Source organism: Ranitomeya imitator, chromosome 1 (genome assembly GCF_032444005.1).
Source record: "Ranitomeya imitator isolate aRanImi1 chromosome 1, aRanImi1.pri, whole genome shotgun sequence".
Lineage (NCBI taxonomy): Eukaryota > Metazoa > Chordata > Amphibia > Anura > Dendrobatidae > Ranitomeya > Ranitomeya imitator.
The window spans coordinates 959,264,735-959,280,507 of record NC_091282.1 but is presented as its reverse complement, the minus strand read 5'-3'; the positions used below and the strand labels follow the sequence as shown (position 1 = coordinate 959,280,507).

At 43.8% G+C, this 15,773-nt stretch overlaps 1 protein-coding gene across 2 annotated transcripts in view; it reads right to left on the bottom strand.

Annotated features, from left to right (window-relative positions):
• Positions 1–367: 367 nt before the first annotated feature.
• The window catches only part of PRSS12 (serine protease 12), a 305,892-nt gene continuing 290,486 nt past the window's right edge, over positions 368–15,773 (bottom strand). For both annotated transcript variants that reach the window (XM_069743759.1, XM_069743760.1), the window contains one exon: positions 368–1,019. In XM_069743759.1, coding sequence (XP_069599860.1) covers positions 712–1,019 — 308 coding nt within the window. In that variant the 3' untranslated portion in view covers positions 368–711. The remainder of the gene's footprint in view (positions 1,020–15,773) is intronic.

Here is a 15,773-nt window from a genome sequence, read left to right as displayed (position 1 = left end):
GTCTATAAAGGCTTCGGACAGAGTGACGCTCCCAGCGTTATATTATAGCTGTCAGTCGAATGCTAATTGGCCCAACAGCCATTTCTTCCCTCTGCTCCATACACATATATTTTATGATGAGAAGGCAGAAAGCAGCTGCCAGGTACCTCTGACAGGTTTTTCTCTCCTCTGACAACAAAAAGTTAGATGTCTAAAGTTCAATTGCCCTATCCTTTTTTTTTACTAACATTATTTATCAGTGGATAATCAAGAGGCCACCAGATAAATGCTGCCAAAATCAAAAAGTTCAACTAACTTTTTTTTTAATGTGTATGGGCACCTTGGCATCAGTTAAAATAGTAAAAAAAATCTACGTGTACACAGCAAATACAGATCATATAACTTTAATCAATTAATTGTTAACCAGATAAAAACAACTTATTTAGACAGAAATAAAAAAAAAATATGTCTGAAAATGTTTATCTGTGGAAGTTCCATAACGTGTTTCTCTAGACAGTGTCCTTATTATTATACACCCTGTCTGTCTGCCACTTGGCATTTCTTTTCTAAAGCCTCCATAAATGGAAGGCAATACAGTCTGTATGATGCACTATACAGCTAGATGTGCGAAGGTAGAAACATTATGCCATACTCCTGAGTACCTTGTTGTGAAGGTAGCATACATGAGAAGTTGGTCTTGCTTCCTTGGAAACATGTGAATTCTTCAGTGGTCTATAAATTGGTCAAACTCTTCATCCATGGTATAAAAGAAGACACTCTTGTGTATACTCCAGGAGAGTCTTTCATCCCACACCCATAGCCCCAAGAAGTTATCCCATACACTACCCAGCTTCCTCCAGAACGTTCACAGACCAAAGGGCCACCACTGTCCCCTTGACAGCTGTCTACGTGCTTCTGCTCTTGAGGACTTCCCGCACAAAGCATCCTTCCAGTAAACCGACTCCTGTACCTCTCTTCACAGATTCGCTTGGGTAGTAATGTCACTCCAGCTTGCTGTAAAGTCCTTGAATATGCCCGCCCTAGAATTTGCATACAAATAAACAAACATATGGTTTGGAAAATGTGTTTCAATGTCTATTATAGTCTATACATGGTAGAGATGTGGCTTGTCTAGTACAGATGTTTTTCCAGGGATTTGAGTCCCTGCAGGAGGTTGAAAAGGATAGTTTAGAAAAGCATTATACAGTGCAGAGCTGTCAGTGACTGATGCACTTCCATAACAGACACGACTTCAACAAACACTACCGTGACTGACAGGTCTGCTTCTAGGGATATTTTATGGTATTTACTGTCATTCTGGGAGCTGTACAATGAGAATTATTTATGTATTTTACTTAAAAATGTTCTGCTAAAAAAAAATGTAACATCCATTGATTACTTGTCAACTAGGCCTCAAAATGCCATCCTGACATTTCTCATGTGCACAACTCAAATGTTACCTATCCATCATATTTTCAAGGTTGATGTCTTAGTGTTTAATACATGCCAAGATGGGATCAAACATGATTATATCTTAATTTGCCTGTGTCCCCGTAGTCATACCAAATAATTACATTGCTAGTTCCCTTTGTACCAAAAATTCCAAGCATATTAAAAAACAAACATTCAGATACAGAACATAAATTATGTCATTGATCAAAACAGTCTAATGTAGAAACTTTATTTGTGGCATACAGAAGCTAATTAGAGCTTATCTTTAACGCAATTCATGACATGGCCATTTTAGTTTTTTCCTTTTCTTAACTTTTTTATTTTTCCATCCACATAGCCGTATGAGGGCTTGTTTTTTGAGGAATTAGTTGTACTTTTGAATGACACCATTCAATTTCTCATGTGATGTACTAGAAAGTGAGAAATAAACTCCAAGTGTGGCAAAATTGCTAAAAAAGTGCAATTTCACAATTGCTTTTTGGGCTTTCTATTTATCATACGCATAAATGATTTGGCAACATAAATTTAGAGATCAGTACCATTACGGAAAAATTAAACATCTATATTTTTTTATTTTTGTTTAGGTGTCGAAAAAATTATGGAAATTTGTTAAAAAAAATTGCTTGTGTCAACATATTCAGGTACAGGTAACGTTTTCAATTTTTGCTTGATGGGGCAGCTTGAAGACTTATTTTTTGCACAGTGAACTGATGCTTTTATTGATACTATTTTATGGTAAATACAATATCTGATTGCAGTATTGTGGTGTCCAAAATACGAAATTCTGGCTTTTAGATTTTTTCTCATTACGTTGTTTACCGATAAGGTTAATTCATTTTATATTTTGATACATCAGACTTTTATGGACATAATGATACAACATACACTACGGTTCCAAAGTTTAGGGTCACCCAGACAATTTTGTGTTTTCCATGAAAACTCATACTTTTATTAATCAAATAAGTTGCAAATGAATTGAAAATCTAGTCCAGACATTGACAAGGTTCGAAAAAAAAAATATTTTTTAACCTTCGTCCGGCTGAGTAGGTACAATTGTAACTATTCCGTTTTAAAATTGCAATAACTTTTTTTTTTCGAAAAGCTGTAGAGGGCTGAAATTTCGTGACATCTCTGCAGTTTTGGTCCAGAATATATTGGCCAAATTTCAATAAAATATATATGAAGGTACAATTGTACCTCTGCAGCCTGTTAACATTGTAAAATTATGCAGCCTGACGAAGGTTAAATAATAATTTTCTCTTTCAAACTTTGCTTTCGTCAAAGAATGCTCCCTTTGCAGCAATTACAGCATTGCAGACCTTTGGCATTCTAGCAGTTAATTTGCTGAGGTAATCTGGAGAAATTTCACCACATGCTCCCAGAAGCCCCTACCACAAGTTGGTTTGGCTTGATGGGCACTTTTTACATGGTCAAGCTGCTCCCACAACAGCTCAATGGGGTTGAGATCTAGTCACTGCACTGGCCACTCCATTACAGAGAGAATGCCAGCTGTCTGCTTCTTCCCTAAATAGTTCTTGCATAATTTGGAGGTGTGCTTTGGGTCATTGTCCTGTTGTAGGATGAAATTGGCTTCAATTAAGCTCTACCCACAGGGTATGGCATGGCATTGCAAAATGAAGTGATAGCCTTCCTTATTCAAAATCCTGTTTACCTTGTACAAATCTCCCACTTTACCAGCACCAAAGTAACCCCAGACCATCACATTACCTCCACAATGCTTGACAGATGGCGTCAGGCAGTCTTCCAGCATCTTTTTAGTTGTTCTGCGTCTCACAAATGTTCTTCTGTGTGATCCAAACACCTCAAACTTGGATTCGTCTGTCCATAACACTTTTTTCCAATCTTCCTCTTTCCAATGTCTGTGTTCTTTTGCCCATATTAATCTTTTCCTTTTATTAGCCAGTCTCAGATATGGCTTTTTCTTTGACACTCTGCCCTGAAGGCCAGCATCCCGGGGTCGCCTCTTCACTGTAGACATTGACATTGGCGTTTTGCATGTACTATTTAACGAAGCTGCCAGTTGAGGACCTGTGAGGAGTCGATTTCGCAAACTACGGACTCTAATGTACTTGTCTTGTTGCTCAGTTGTACAGCGGGGCCTCCCACTTCTCTTTCTTCTCCGGTTAGAGCCTGTTTGTGCTCTCCTCTGAAGGGAGTAGTACACACCGTTGAAGGAAATCTTCAGTTTCTTGGCAATTTCTTGCATGGAATAGCCTTCATTTCTAAGAACAAGAATAGACTGTCGGGTTTCACATGAAAGTCCTTTTTTTTTCTGGCCATTTTGACAGTTTAATGGAGCCAACAAATGCAATGCTCCAGATTCTCAACTAGCTCAAAGGAAAGTCAGGTTTATAGGTTCTCTAATCAGCCAAACTGTTTTCAATTGTGCTAACATACCTGCACTAGGGTTTTCAAGGGTTTTCCGACCATACATTAGCCTTTTTACTCAGTTAGCAAAAACAAAGTACCATAAGAACACTGGAGTGATGGTTGTTAGAAATGGGTCTCTATACACCTATGAAGATATTGCATTACAAACCAGACGTTTGCAGCTAGAATAGTCATTTACCACATTAGCAATATATAGCGTGTATTTCTGAATCATTTAATGTTAGCTTCATTGGAAAAAACTGTGCTTTTCTTTAAAAAATAAGGAAATTTCTAAGTGACCCTAAACTTTGAACGGTAGTGTATGTGTATTTTTTCTATATTTATTTATTTTTTATTTGGAAAAAATTGAACATTTTTCATTTTTTTATACACAGTGGCATGTAAAAGTTTAGGCACCCTTGTCAAAATTGCTGTTATTGTAAACAATGAAACAAGTTGAAGATGAAATGATCTCTAAAATGGCTAAAGTTAAAGATGATACATATCCTTTGTTTTTTAGGCAAAACAATATATATTGTTATTAAATTGCAAAAAGGAAAATGGGCCATGCAAAAGTTTGGCCACCCTGCATGGTTAGTACTTTGTAGCAACCCCTATTGAAAATATCAAGACTTGTAAATACTTTTTGCAGACAGACAAACTCTTTCAATTCCTCTTGTTTCAGGAATTTTCATCCATTCTTCCTTGGAAAATTCTTCCAGTTCTGTAAGATTCCTGGGTCATCTTGCATGGACTGCTATTTTGAGGTATAGCCACAGATTTTCAATGATGTTCAGATCAGGGGACGGTGAAGAAAATTGCAAAAATTCAACTTGCGCCTTTTGAGGTAGTAAAATGTGGATTTTTACGGGTTTAGGATCATTATCCATTTGTATAAGCCATCATGTTTTCTACTTCAACTTTTTTTAAAGTTGGTGTTATGTTTGCATCAAGAATTTGTTGAAATTTCATTGAATCCATTCTTTCCTCTGCCCGTGAAGTGTTTCCTGTGCCATTGTCTGCAACACAACCCCAAAGCATGGTTGATCGACCCCCATGCTTAATGGTTGGTGAGATGTTCTTTTCCTGAAATTCGGTGCCATTTTTTCTCCACACATACCTTTGATCTCACTGTTGGCAAAAATTTCAATTTTTTTCTCATCAATCCACAGGACTTGATTCCAAAGTGCATCAGGCTTGTTTAGATGTTCTTTTGTATACTTCTGATGCTGAATTTTATGGCGTGGAGAGGCTTTCTTCTGATGACTTTTCCATGAAGGCCATATTTGTGCATCTTTCCACAACTCCAGAGCCTGCTAAATCTTTCTGAATGTGTTTTGCAGTCAAGCAGGGGTTCTAATTTGCCTCTCTAGCAATCCTATGAGCAGTTCTCACTGAAATTTTGCTTGGTCTTCCTCTGTTCCTTTTAACTGCTATTCCTTAATTACATTTCGAAGTGAGAAAAGGGCAACTTTGCTATCTTCTTATAGCCTTCTCCTGCTATGTGGGCCTCCACCATTTTCATTTTCAGAGTGCTATGCAACTGCTTATAATAACCCATTGCTGCTGTTTTTTTGCACAAGGTTAAAGGAATCTGGGTTTTGTAAAGCTGGGAAATTTGCATCACCTGACCTTTCCTAACAATGATAGTGAACAAGCCATAACCCTAACAGGCTAATTAGGTCTGAAATGTTGGTCAAAGTTATCTGAGCACGCAAATCTTCAAGGATACCCTTACTTTTGCATCAAACCATTTTTCCTTTTTAAAATTTTTAATACATAAAAGATGAAAAAAATACTTTTTTTGCCTAATATACTAAGGTAATGTGTCATATTTAACTTTAGACCTTTTAGAGATCATTTCATCTTTAACTTGCTTAACTATTCACAATAAGGCCACATTCACAGCTTTAGTATTTGGTTCGTATTTCAAAACCAGGAGTGGGTGAAAAATGCAGAAGTGGTGCATTTGTTTCTATTATATGTTTTCTCTGATTGTTTCACTCCAGGTTTTGGCTTACAGATACCAAGCTTAAAAACTGACCAAATACTCAATGTGTGAACATGGTCTCAAAGTAACTTTGACCAGTGGTGCCCAAACTTTTACATGCCACTGTATATATATTTTTTTTTAAAAACTCATGTTTTACTTTTCACTGTACTTGTTAGTCTTTTTATGGTACTTGAACCTGTGATTATTCAAGTGATTGTGCTATATATAGCAATAAGCAATACCACAATACTGCTGCATATAGCAAAAATCAAGGTCTCCTATGAACACTAGCCAAAAGTAAGCGCTCACAGCAGTACGGTCATGACAGGCATGGGGGTCATCAGCGGATTTCCGACTGTCAGGTCAACTCATCGTTGCCCTGTGATCGCATTACGGAGGCACCCATGGACGCATGGAATGACACTCACCCTTACCAATGCACAGTGGCATTTAACAGGTTAATAGCAATTAGTGAAGCCAGCATATTACAGGTAAAATGGAAGCTGCACTGTGATTGGTTTCCCTCATCAACAAAGACAGTTTTCCTCTTAGAAAATTTTGATCAATCTGCCCCAGTTGAGTTTACCCACAAACTGAGAATTCAATGTAGAATTTAAGCCCGCAAGGGCAGGGTTCTCGCCCTTCTGTATCAGTCTATCATTGTTAGTTTGTTTACTGTAAGTGATATCTGTAAGTAACTTGTATGTAACCCCTTCTCATGTAAAGCACCATGGAATCAATGGTGCTATATAAATAAATAATAATAATAACGAAGTCTTCATGAGTTTGGATTTAACAGAATGTTAGGGCTAGCGGAATGCACTTAAATAATATAAAGGGAAATATGAGGTGCGTTCGCAGCCTGGGGACCACCGTGCAGAGATGGAACCTGCTGCTGAGTAATGGCGGATGAACACTTGCTCACACGTGGGTTAGACCTCACCCAGTGTGAATGGAAGCAAACTCTGTTGCTTCACAGAGTCACTTAAATAGACACTGTGCCCTGTTAATAGTCACAGGGTGCAGCTGGTGGATGCTAGTGGGATCCCTATGATTCACCCCCTCTATGCTGGTGATTGGACTCGCTCTGACCCTTGGTGGCTTTTGAGCCTGCACCTGATTATGCCCTGAGTCAGATGCTGAGTCTAAGTGGGAGTTCCCACTCTACACTGACTGGTTGTCAGGACTAAGTAAAGATTTACTGCACAGAGTGTGTACAGCGCCGCTCTGGCGTACACCACTAACCACCCTAACTAGGGCTAGAAAAGCGCACTGCTTGCGCACAGTGCTGCAATGGCAGTGGCTGCTAATTGATGCAGTAATTTGTGTCTAGTGCTGGATGGCACAATCTGGCACTAGGTACCTCAATCACCCTATTACTTTCAACAACTCTAGGGATGTGAATGATTAAGGAGCTTTCACTTGATTCAGTCTTACATCCACACACACACGATTTCAGTTCTATACTAGAGCCTTTTATAGATGTAGCCTTCCAGGCCCTTCCCAGTGGTTCTCCAATGAGAGGTCATCCCAGAGGCATGCTCAGTAGATGAAAAACAGGACTTAGTACCTGAAACATCTGCTCGCTGCTGATCAATGCTGGTTGCAAAGGCTTAACCTGGGGCGGCAGCTGTAACCAGCCGCACAGTATCAGCTTGAACCAGATGTTAGGACCGACGTCTCTGCTGAGCAGACTCCACTGCGGCTGGGGAAGAATGGGAAACCGCAGAGGACATGGTTCGAGATTCCCCCTGTGCAGCAGCGGGAACTGGACAACTAACATTACCCTCCCTTCTAGGGCCCTCCTCCTTGAACCTCACTACGCTCAAAGGCAGCAATGAGCTGAGGAGCCTGAATGTGCTCAATAGGCTCCCAGGTCCTTTCCTCTGGGCCATGACCCTTCCAATTCACCAGATAATACTTTTTGCCATGTACCACCTTACACCCAACAATAGCATTCACCTCGTAATCTTGGACGAGCCCGATGTCCCGACAGATGACTCAGAAAACCAGGACATGTGAACGGGTTTTAGGAGGGACACATGAAAGGTGTCGGTGATACCTAGGCGTGGAGGAAGGGCAAACCAACAGACCACAGGGTTGACTTGTTCCAGGACCTTGAAGGGACCAATGTAGCAAGGCGTAAACTTAGTGGACTCAACTCGCAGCCTGATGTTACGGGCGGAGAGCCACACTAAGTCGCCAGGAGCAAAGGTTGGAGCGGGGTGCCGATGTGCATCAGTGGAGACTCTCATTCTTTCCTTGGAGGCCCGGATGGCATTTTGTGTGCAGTTTCAAATGTTACATGCCTCCACCGCCTAGTCTGCCACCCTAGAATCGGTGGACGACACGGGCATGGTCACAGGGACATGCGGACACTGGTCGTAGTTAAGGAGGAATGGAGTCTGACCACTGGAGTCGGCTACGGCGTTGTTCAGTGCAAACTCCACCCATAGTAGCAAGGATGCCCAGTCATTCTGCCTGGCTGAAACAAAATGTTGCAGGTATGTGACCGGAGGCTGGTTGGCCCTCTCTACCAAACCATTCGTCTCAGGATGATACGCTGAGGAGAGATTCAGCTCAATGCTGAGTAGATGACAGAGCTCTCTCCAGAACTGAGATGCAAACTGGGCCGCCAAGGCCCGTGCAGAAGGTAGCCGTGGAAGAGGCACCAAGTGCACCATTTTGGAAAAATGGTCGGTGACTACCCAGATAACGGTGCAGCTACAAGACTTGGATAAGCCAAACGCAAAGTCCATCCCGACCATTTCCCAGGGCCGGTCTGCCATTGGCAGTACATCCTCGCCAGGAGCTCAGATGTCCTCGTGGTCCCAAAATGTCCACCCACCCTGGAGGAGTGGGCCCAAGAGAGAACCTCCGGTCGCAAATTAGGTGGAACAAAAGTCTTGCCTGGAGGCACAGACTCTAGCGAAACCGGGCCACAGTTCTCAGGTTCTCTGTAGGGACAATAAGATGAGGCTCCTACTCTGATGATGATGATGACACTAAGGAGCAGAAGAGAGCATCGGCACAAGTGTTCTTCTCCCCATAGAGAAAATGGAGGGTGAAGTGGAACTGGGAGAAGAACAGGGACCATCTGGCCTGGCAAAGAGTTTAGCCGCTGGGTGATTTGTAAATATACCAAATTTTTGTGGTCAGTGAGTACTTGGAAGGGATAGCGAGCCCCCTCTAGGAGGTTTCTCCACTCCAAAACGGCCAACTTCATGGCTAGCAACTCCCTGTCCCCGATGGAATAATTCCTCAATGCCGGTGAGAAGGTCATAGAGACGAAGAAGCAAGGATGCTTCCGACCTTGAGCATCCTTCTGGAAGAGGACTGCTGCAGCACCGACAGAAAAGGTATCCACCTCCATGATAAATGGTTTATCAACATCGGGGCAATGTAAAATGGGAGCGCTAGACAAGTGTGACGTGATTGAGAGGAAGGCCTTGGAAACCTCCTCCATCCACAATTTGGGATTAGCTCCCTTCTTGGTGAGGGCAACCAGTGGAGCTACCAAGGTTGAGAACTGGGGAATGAACTGGCGATAATAGTTGATGAACCCCATAAAGCGCTGCACCACTTTGAGATAATGAGGTTCCTGCCAGTCCATCACAGCCTGTAGCTTGGCAGGATCCATGACCAACCCCCAGGCGGAGATGATATAGCCTAGGAAAGGCAAGGACTCCTCCTCAAATACACACTTCTTCAACTTGGCATAGAGGGAGTTTGCCCGTAAGAGGTCGCAGACTTTGCAAACATCTCTATGGTGGGAGTCTATATCTGGAGAGAAGGTGAGAATATCATCCAGATAGACTAAGACCGAGGTGGTGAGCATGTCCTGGAAGATATCATTCACAAAGTCTTGGAAAACGGCTGGAGCATTACAGAGCCCGAAGGGCATCACCAAGGATTCATAGTGCCCATTCCTGGTGTTAAATGTCATCTTCCGTTCGTCCCACTCATGGGTGCGAATCAGGTTGTAAGCACCCCGCAGATCAAGCTTAGTAAATACCCTCGCCCCACGCAACCTATCGAAGAGCTCAGATATAAGTGGCAGAGGGTACTTATTCTTAACAGTTAAGACCCCTGTAGTCTATGCAGGGAAGTAATTCTCCATTCTTCTTCTGCAGGAAGAAGAACCCAGCCCCTGCGGGTGACACTGACTTCTTAATGAATCCACTTGCCAGATTCTCCTGGATGTACTGAGACATTGCCTCCGTCTAGACATTGCCTCCGTCTCTGGGAGAGATAACGTGTAGACTTGACCCCGGGGAGGCTCAGCACCAGACAAGAGGTCAATAGGACAGTCATAGGGGCGGAAGGGTCTCCGCAACCCTCTTGGAGAACACGTCCACATAGGGCCAATAGTGCTTGGGGAGAGAGGAAAGATCTGCGGGTTCCTCAGTAGTAGCAACCTGAATGCACTCCCTCTGACATCTACCCTCACAAGATTCACTCCATCCCAAAATTCTCCCTGTGGACCACTCAATATGAGGGGAGTGGTACCATAGCCAAGGTATCCCTAAAAGGATCTCATCAATTTCTTCGGGAATGACAAGTAAAGAGATAATCTCCTGATGGGATGGCGACTGTTGTGAATTCTGTGGCAGAGCTCCCTCCTGTGGTCACAAGTGGTATTTCGGCTTCTGAGTTTCCTTCCTCAGGTGATGTGGTGAAGTCGTTAGGTGCTGCTCTATTTAACTCCACCTAGTGCTTTGATCCTGGCCTCCAGTCAATGTTCTAGTATTGGACCTGTTTCCTCCTGGATCGTTCCTGTGGCCTGCTGCTCTGCATAGCTAAGTTCCGCTTTGCTATTTTGTTTGCTGTTTTTTTCTGTCCAGCTTGTCTATTTGTTTTTTCCTGCTTGCTGGAAGCTCTGGGACGCAGAGGGTGTACCTCCGTGCCGTTAGTTCGGTATGGAGGGTCTTTTTGCCCCCTTTGCGTGGTTTTTGTAGGGTTTTGTGTTGACCGCAAAGTTACCTTTCCTATCCTCGCTCTGTTCAGAAAGTCGGGCCTCACTTTGCTAAATCTATTTCATCTCTACGTTTGTCTTTTCATCTTAACTCACAGTCATTATATGTGGGGGCTGCCTTTTCCTTTGGGGTATTTCTCTGAGGCAAGGTAGGCTTATTTTCTATCTTCAGGCTAGCTAGTTTCTCAGGCTGTGCCGAGTTGCATAGGGAGCGTTAGGCGCAATCCACGGCTGCCTCTAGTGTGGTTGGAGAGGATTAGGGATTGCGGTCAGCAGAGTTCCCACGTCTCAGAGCTCGTTCAATGTTTTTGGGTTATTGTCAGGTCACTGTATGTGCTCTGACCTCTATGTCCATTGTGGTACTGAATTACCTTATCATAACAGTACTGGAGGCCCAAAGTACTAATGATTCTCAATAGAGGGAAAAAAGAGGTTCTGAGACCATTTTTTTTCTCTGCACTGTGTTTTGCCTTTTTTTTCCCCTAGACATTTGGGTGGTTCAGGACACAGGTGTAGCGATGGACATTAAAGGTCTGTCTTCATGTGTGGATCAGCTCACGGCAAGAGTACAAAATATTCAAGACTTTGTGGTTCAGAATTCTATGTTAGAACCGAGAATTCCTATTCCTGATTTGTTTTTTGGAGATAGAACTAAATTTCTGAGTTTTAAAAATAATTGTAAACTATTTCTAGCTTTGAAACCTCGCTCCTCTGGTGACCCAGTTCAACAAGTTAGGATCGTTATTTCTTTTTTACGTGGCGACCCTCAGGACTGGGCATTTTCTCTTGCGTCAGAAGATCCTGCATTAAGTAATATCGATGCGTTTTTCATGGCTCTCGGATTGCTGTACGATGAACCTAATTCAGTGGATCAGGCAGAGAAAAATTTGCTGGCTCTGTGTCAGGGTCAGGATGAGATAGAGGTATATTGTCAGAAATTTAGAAAGTGGTCCGTACTCACTCAATGGAATGAAGGTGCGCTCGAGGCTATTTTCAGAAAGGGTCTCTCTGAAGCCCTTAAGGATGTCATGGTGGGATTTCCTATGCCTGCTGGTCTGAATGAGTCTATATCTTTGGCCATTCAGATCGGTCGACGCTTGCGTGAGCGTAAATCTGTGCACCATTTGGCAGTATTACCTGAGCTTAAACCTGAGTCTATGCAGTGCGATAGGACTTTGACCAGAGTTGAACGGCAAGAACACAGACGTCTGAATGGGCTGTGTTTCTACTGTGGTGATTCCACTCATGCTATCTCTGATTGTCCTAAGCGCACTAAGCGGTTCGCTAGGTCTGCCACCATTGGTACGGTACAGTCAAAATTTCTTCTGTCCGTTACCTTGATCTGCTCTTTGTCATCGTATTCTGTCATGGCATTTGTGGATTCAGGCGCTGCCCTGAATTTGATGGACTTGAAGTATGCTAGGCGTTGTGGGTTTTTCTTGGAGCCCTTGCAGTGTCCTATTCCATTGAGAGGAATTGATGCTACGCCTTTGGCCAAGAATAAGCCTCAGTACTGGACCCAGCTGACCATGTGCATGGCTCCTGCACATCAGGAGGTTATTCGCTTTCTGGTGTTGCATAATCTGCATGATGTGGTCGTGTTGGGGTTGCCATGGCTACAAGTCCATAATCCAGTATTAGATTGGAAATCCATGTCTGTGTCCAGCTGGGGTTGTCAGGGGGTACATGGTGATGTCCCATTTCTGACTATTTCGTCATCCACCCCTTCTGAGGTTCCAGAGTTCTTGTCTGATTACCGGGATGTATTTGATGAGCCCAAGTCCGATACCCTACCTCCGCATAGGGATTGTGATTGTGCTATCGATTTGATTCCTGGTAGTAAATTCCCAAAAGGTCGACTGTTTAATTTATCTGTGCCTAAGCACGCCGCTATGCGGAGTTATGTGAAGGAGTCCTTGGAGCAGGGGCATATTCGCCCATCATCGTCGCCATTAGGAGCAGGGTTCTTTTTTGTAGCCAAGAAGGATGGTTCGCTGAGACCTTGTATAGATTACCGCCTTCTAAATAAGATCACGGTTAAATTTCAGTACCCCTTGCCGTTGTTATCTGATTTGTTTGCTCGGATTAAGGGGGCTAGTTGGTTCACCAAGATAGATCTTCGTGGTGCGTATAATCTTGTGCGTATTAAGCGAGGCGATGAATGGAAAACTGCATTTAATACGCCCGAGGGCCATTTTGAGTATCTAGTGATGCCATTCGGACTTGCCAATGTTCCATCAGTGTTTCAGTCCTTTATGCATGACATCTTCCGAGAGTACCTGGATAAATTCCTGATTGTGTACTTGGATGACATTTTGATCTTCTCGGATGATTGGGAGTCTCATGTGAAGCAGGTCAGAACGGTGTTTCAGGTCCTGCGTGCTAATTCTTTGTTTGTGAAGGGATCAAAGTGTCTCTTTGGTGTTCAGAAGGTTTCATTTTTGGGGTTCATCTTTTTCCCTTCTACTATCGAGATGGACCCTGTTAAGGTCCAAGCCATCCATGAATGGACTCAGCCGACATCTCTGAAAAGTCTGCAAAAGTTCCTGGGCTTTGCTAATTTTTATCGTCGCTTCATCTGCAATTTTTCTAGTATTGCTAAACCATTGACCGATTTGACCAAGAAGGGTGCTGATGTGGTCAATTGGTCTTCTGCTGCTGTGGAAGCTTTTCAAGAGTTGAAGCGTCGTTTTTCTTCTGCCCCTGTGTTGTGTCAACCAGATATTTCGCTTCCATTCCAGGTCGAGGTTGATGCTTCTGAGATTGGAGCAGGGGCTGTTTTGTCGCAGAGAAGTTCTGATTGCTCGGTGATGAAACCATGCGCCTTCTTTTCCAGGAAGTTTTCGCCTGCTGAGCGAAATTATGATGTGGGCAATCGAGAGTTGCTGGCCATGAAGTGGGCATTCGAGGAGTGGCGTCATTGGCTGGAAGGAGCTAAGCATCGCGTGGTGGTCTTGACTGATCATAAGAACTTGACTTATCTCGAGTCTGCCAAGCGGTTGAATCCTAGACAGGCTTGTTGGTCGCTGTTTTTTGCCCGTTTTGACTTTGTGATTTCGTACCTTCCGGGTTCTAAAAATGTGAAGGCGGATGCTCTGTCTAGGAGTTTTGTGCCCGACTCTCCGGGTTTATCTGAGCCGGCGGGTATCCTCAAAGAGGGAGTAATTGTGTCTGCCATCTCCCCTGATTTGCGGCGGGTGCTGCAAAAATTTCAGGCTAATAAACCTGATCGTTGCCCAGCGGAGAAACTGTTTGTCCCTGATAGGTGGACGAATAAAGTTATCTCTGAGGTTCATTGTTCGGTGTTGGCTGGTCATCCTGGAATCTTTGGTACCAGAGAGTTAGTGGCTAGATCCTTTTGGTGGCCATCTCTATCGCGGGATGTGCGTTCTTTTGTGCAGTCCTGTGGGATTTGTGCTCGGGCTAAGCCCTGCTGTTCTCGTGCCAGTGGGTTGCTTTTGCCCTTGCCGGTCCCGAAGAGGCCTTGGACACATATCTCTATGGATTTTATTTCAGATCTTCCCGTCTCTCAAAAGATGTCAGTCATTTGGGTGGTCTGTGATCGCTTCTCTAAGATGGTCCATTTGGTACCCTTGTCTAAATTACCTTCCTCCTCTGATTTGGTGCCATTGTTCTTCCAGCATGTGGTTCGTTTACATGGCATTCCAGAGAATATCGTTTCTGACAGAGGTTCCCAGTTTGTTTCGAGGTTTTGGCGAGCCTTTTGTGGTAGGATGGGCATTGACTTGTCTTTTTCCTCGGCTTTCCATCCTCAGACTAATGGCCAGACAGAACGAACCAATCAGACCTTGGAAACATATCTGAGATGCTTTGTTTCTGCTGATCAGGATGACTGGGTGTCCTTTTTGCCTTTGGCTGAGTTCGCCCTTAATAATCGGGCCAGCTCGGCTACCTTGGTTTCGCCGTTTTTCTGCAACTCTGGGTTCCATCCTCGTTTCTCTTCAGGGCAGGTTGAGTCTTCGGACTGTCCTGGTGTGGATACTGTGGTGGACAGGTTGCAGCAGATTTGGACTCATGTAGCGGACAATTTGACCTTGTCCCAGGAGAAGGCTCAACGTTTCGCTAATCGCAGACGCTGTGTGGGTCCCCGACTTCGTGTTGGGGATTTGGTTTGGTTATCTTCTCGTCATATTCCTATGAAGGTTTCCTCTCCTAAGTTTAAACCTCGTTTCATTGGTCCGTATAGGATTTCTGAGGTTCTTAATCCTGTGTCTTTTTGTCTGACCCTTCCAGATTCTTTTTCCATACATAACGTATTCCATAGGTCATTGTTGCGGAGATACGTGGCACCTATGTTTCCATCTGTTGATCCTCCTGCCCCGGTTTTGGTGGAGGGGGAGTTGGAGTATATTGTGGAGAAGATTTTGGATTCTCGTGTTTCAAGACGGAAACTCCAGTATCTGGTTAAGTGGAAGGGTTATGCTCAGGAAGATAATTCCTGGGTCTTTGCCTCTGATGTCCATGCTCCCGATCTTGTTCGTGCCTTTCATATGGCTCATCCTGGTCGTCCTGGGGGCTCTGGTGAGGGTTCGGTGACCCCTCCTCAAGGGGGGGGTACTGTTATGAATTCTGTGGCAGAGCTCCCTCCTGTGGTCACAAGTGGTACTTTGGCTGATTCTCTCTGTGAGCTTCCGTTGGTGGAGGAAAGTGGTACTGGGGCTTCTGAGTTTCCTTCCTCAGGTGATGTGGTGAAGTCGTTAGGTGCTGCTCTATTTAACTCCACCTAGTGCTTTGATCCTGGCCTCCAGTCAATGTTCTAGTATTGGACCTGTTTCCTCCTGGATTGTTCCTGTGGCCTGCTGCTCTGCATAGCTAAGTTCCGCTTTGCTATTTTGTTTGCTGTTTTTTTCAGTCCAGCTTGTCTATTTGTTTTTTCCTGCTTGCTGGAAGCTCTGGGACACAGAGGGAGTACCTCCGTGCCTTTAGTTCGGTACGGAGGGTCTTTTTGCCCCCTTTGCGTGG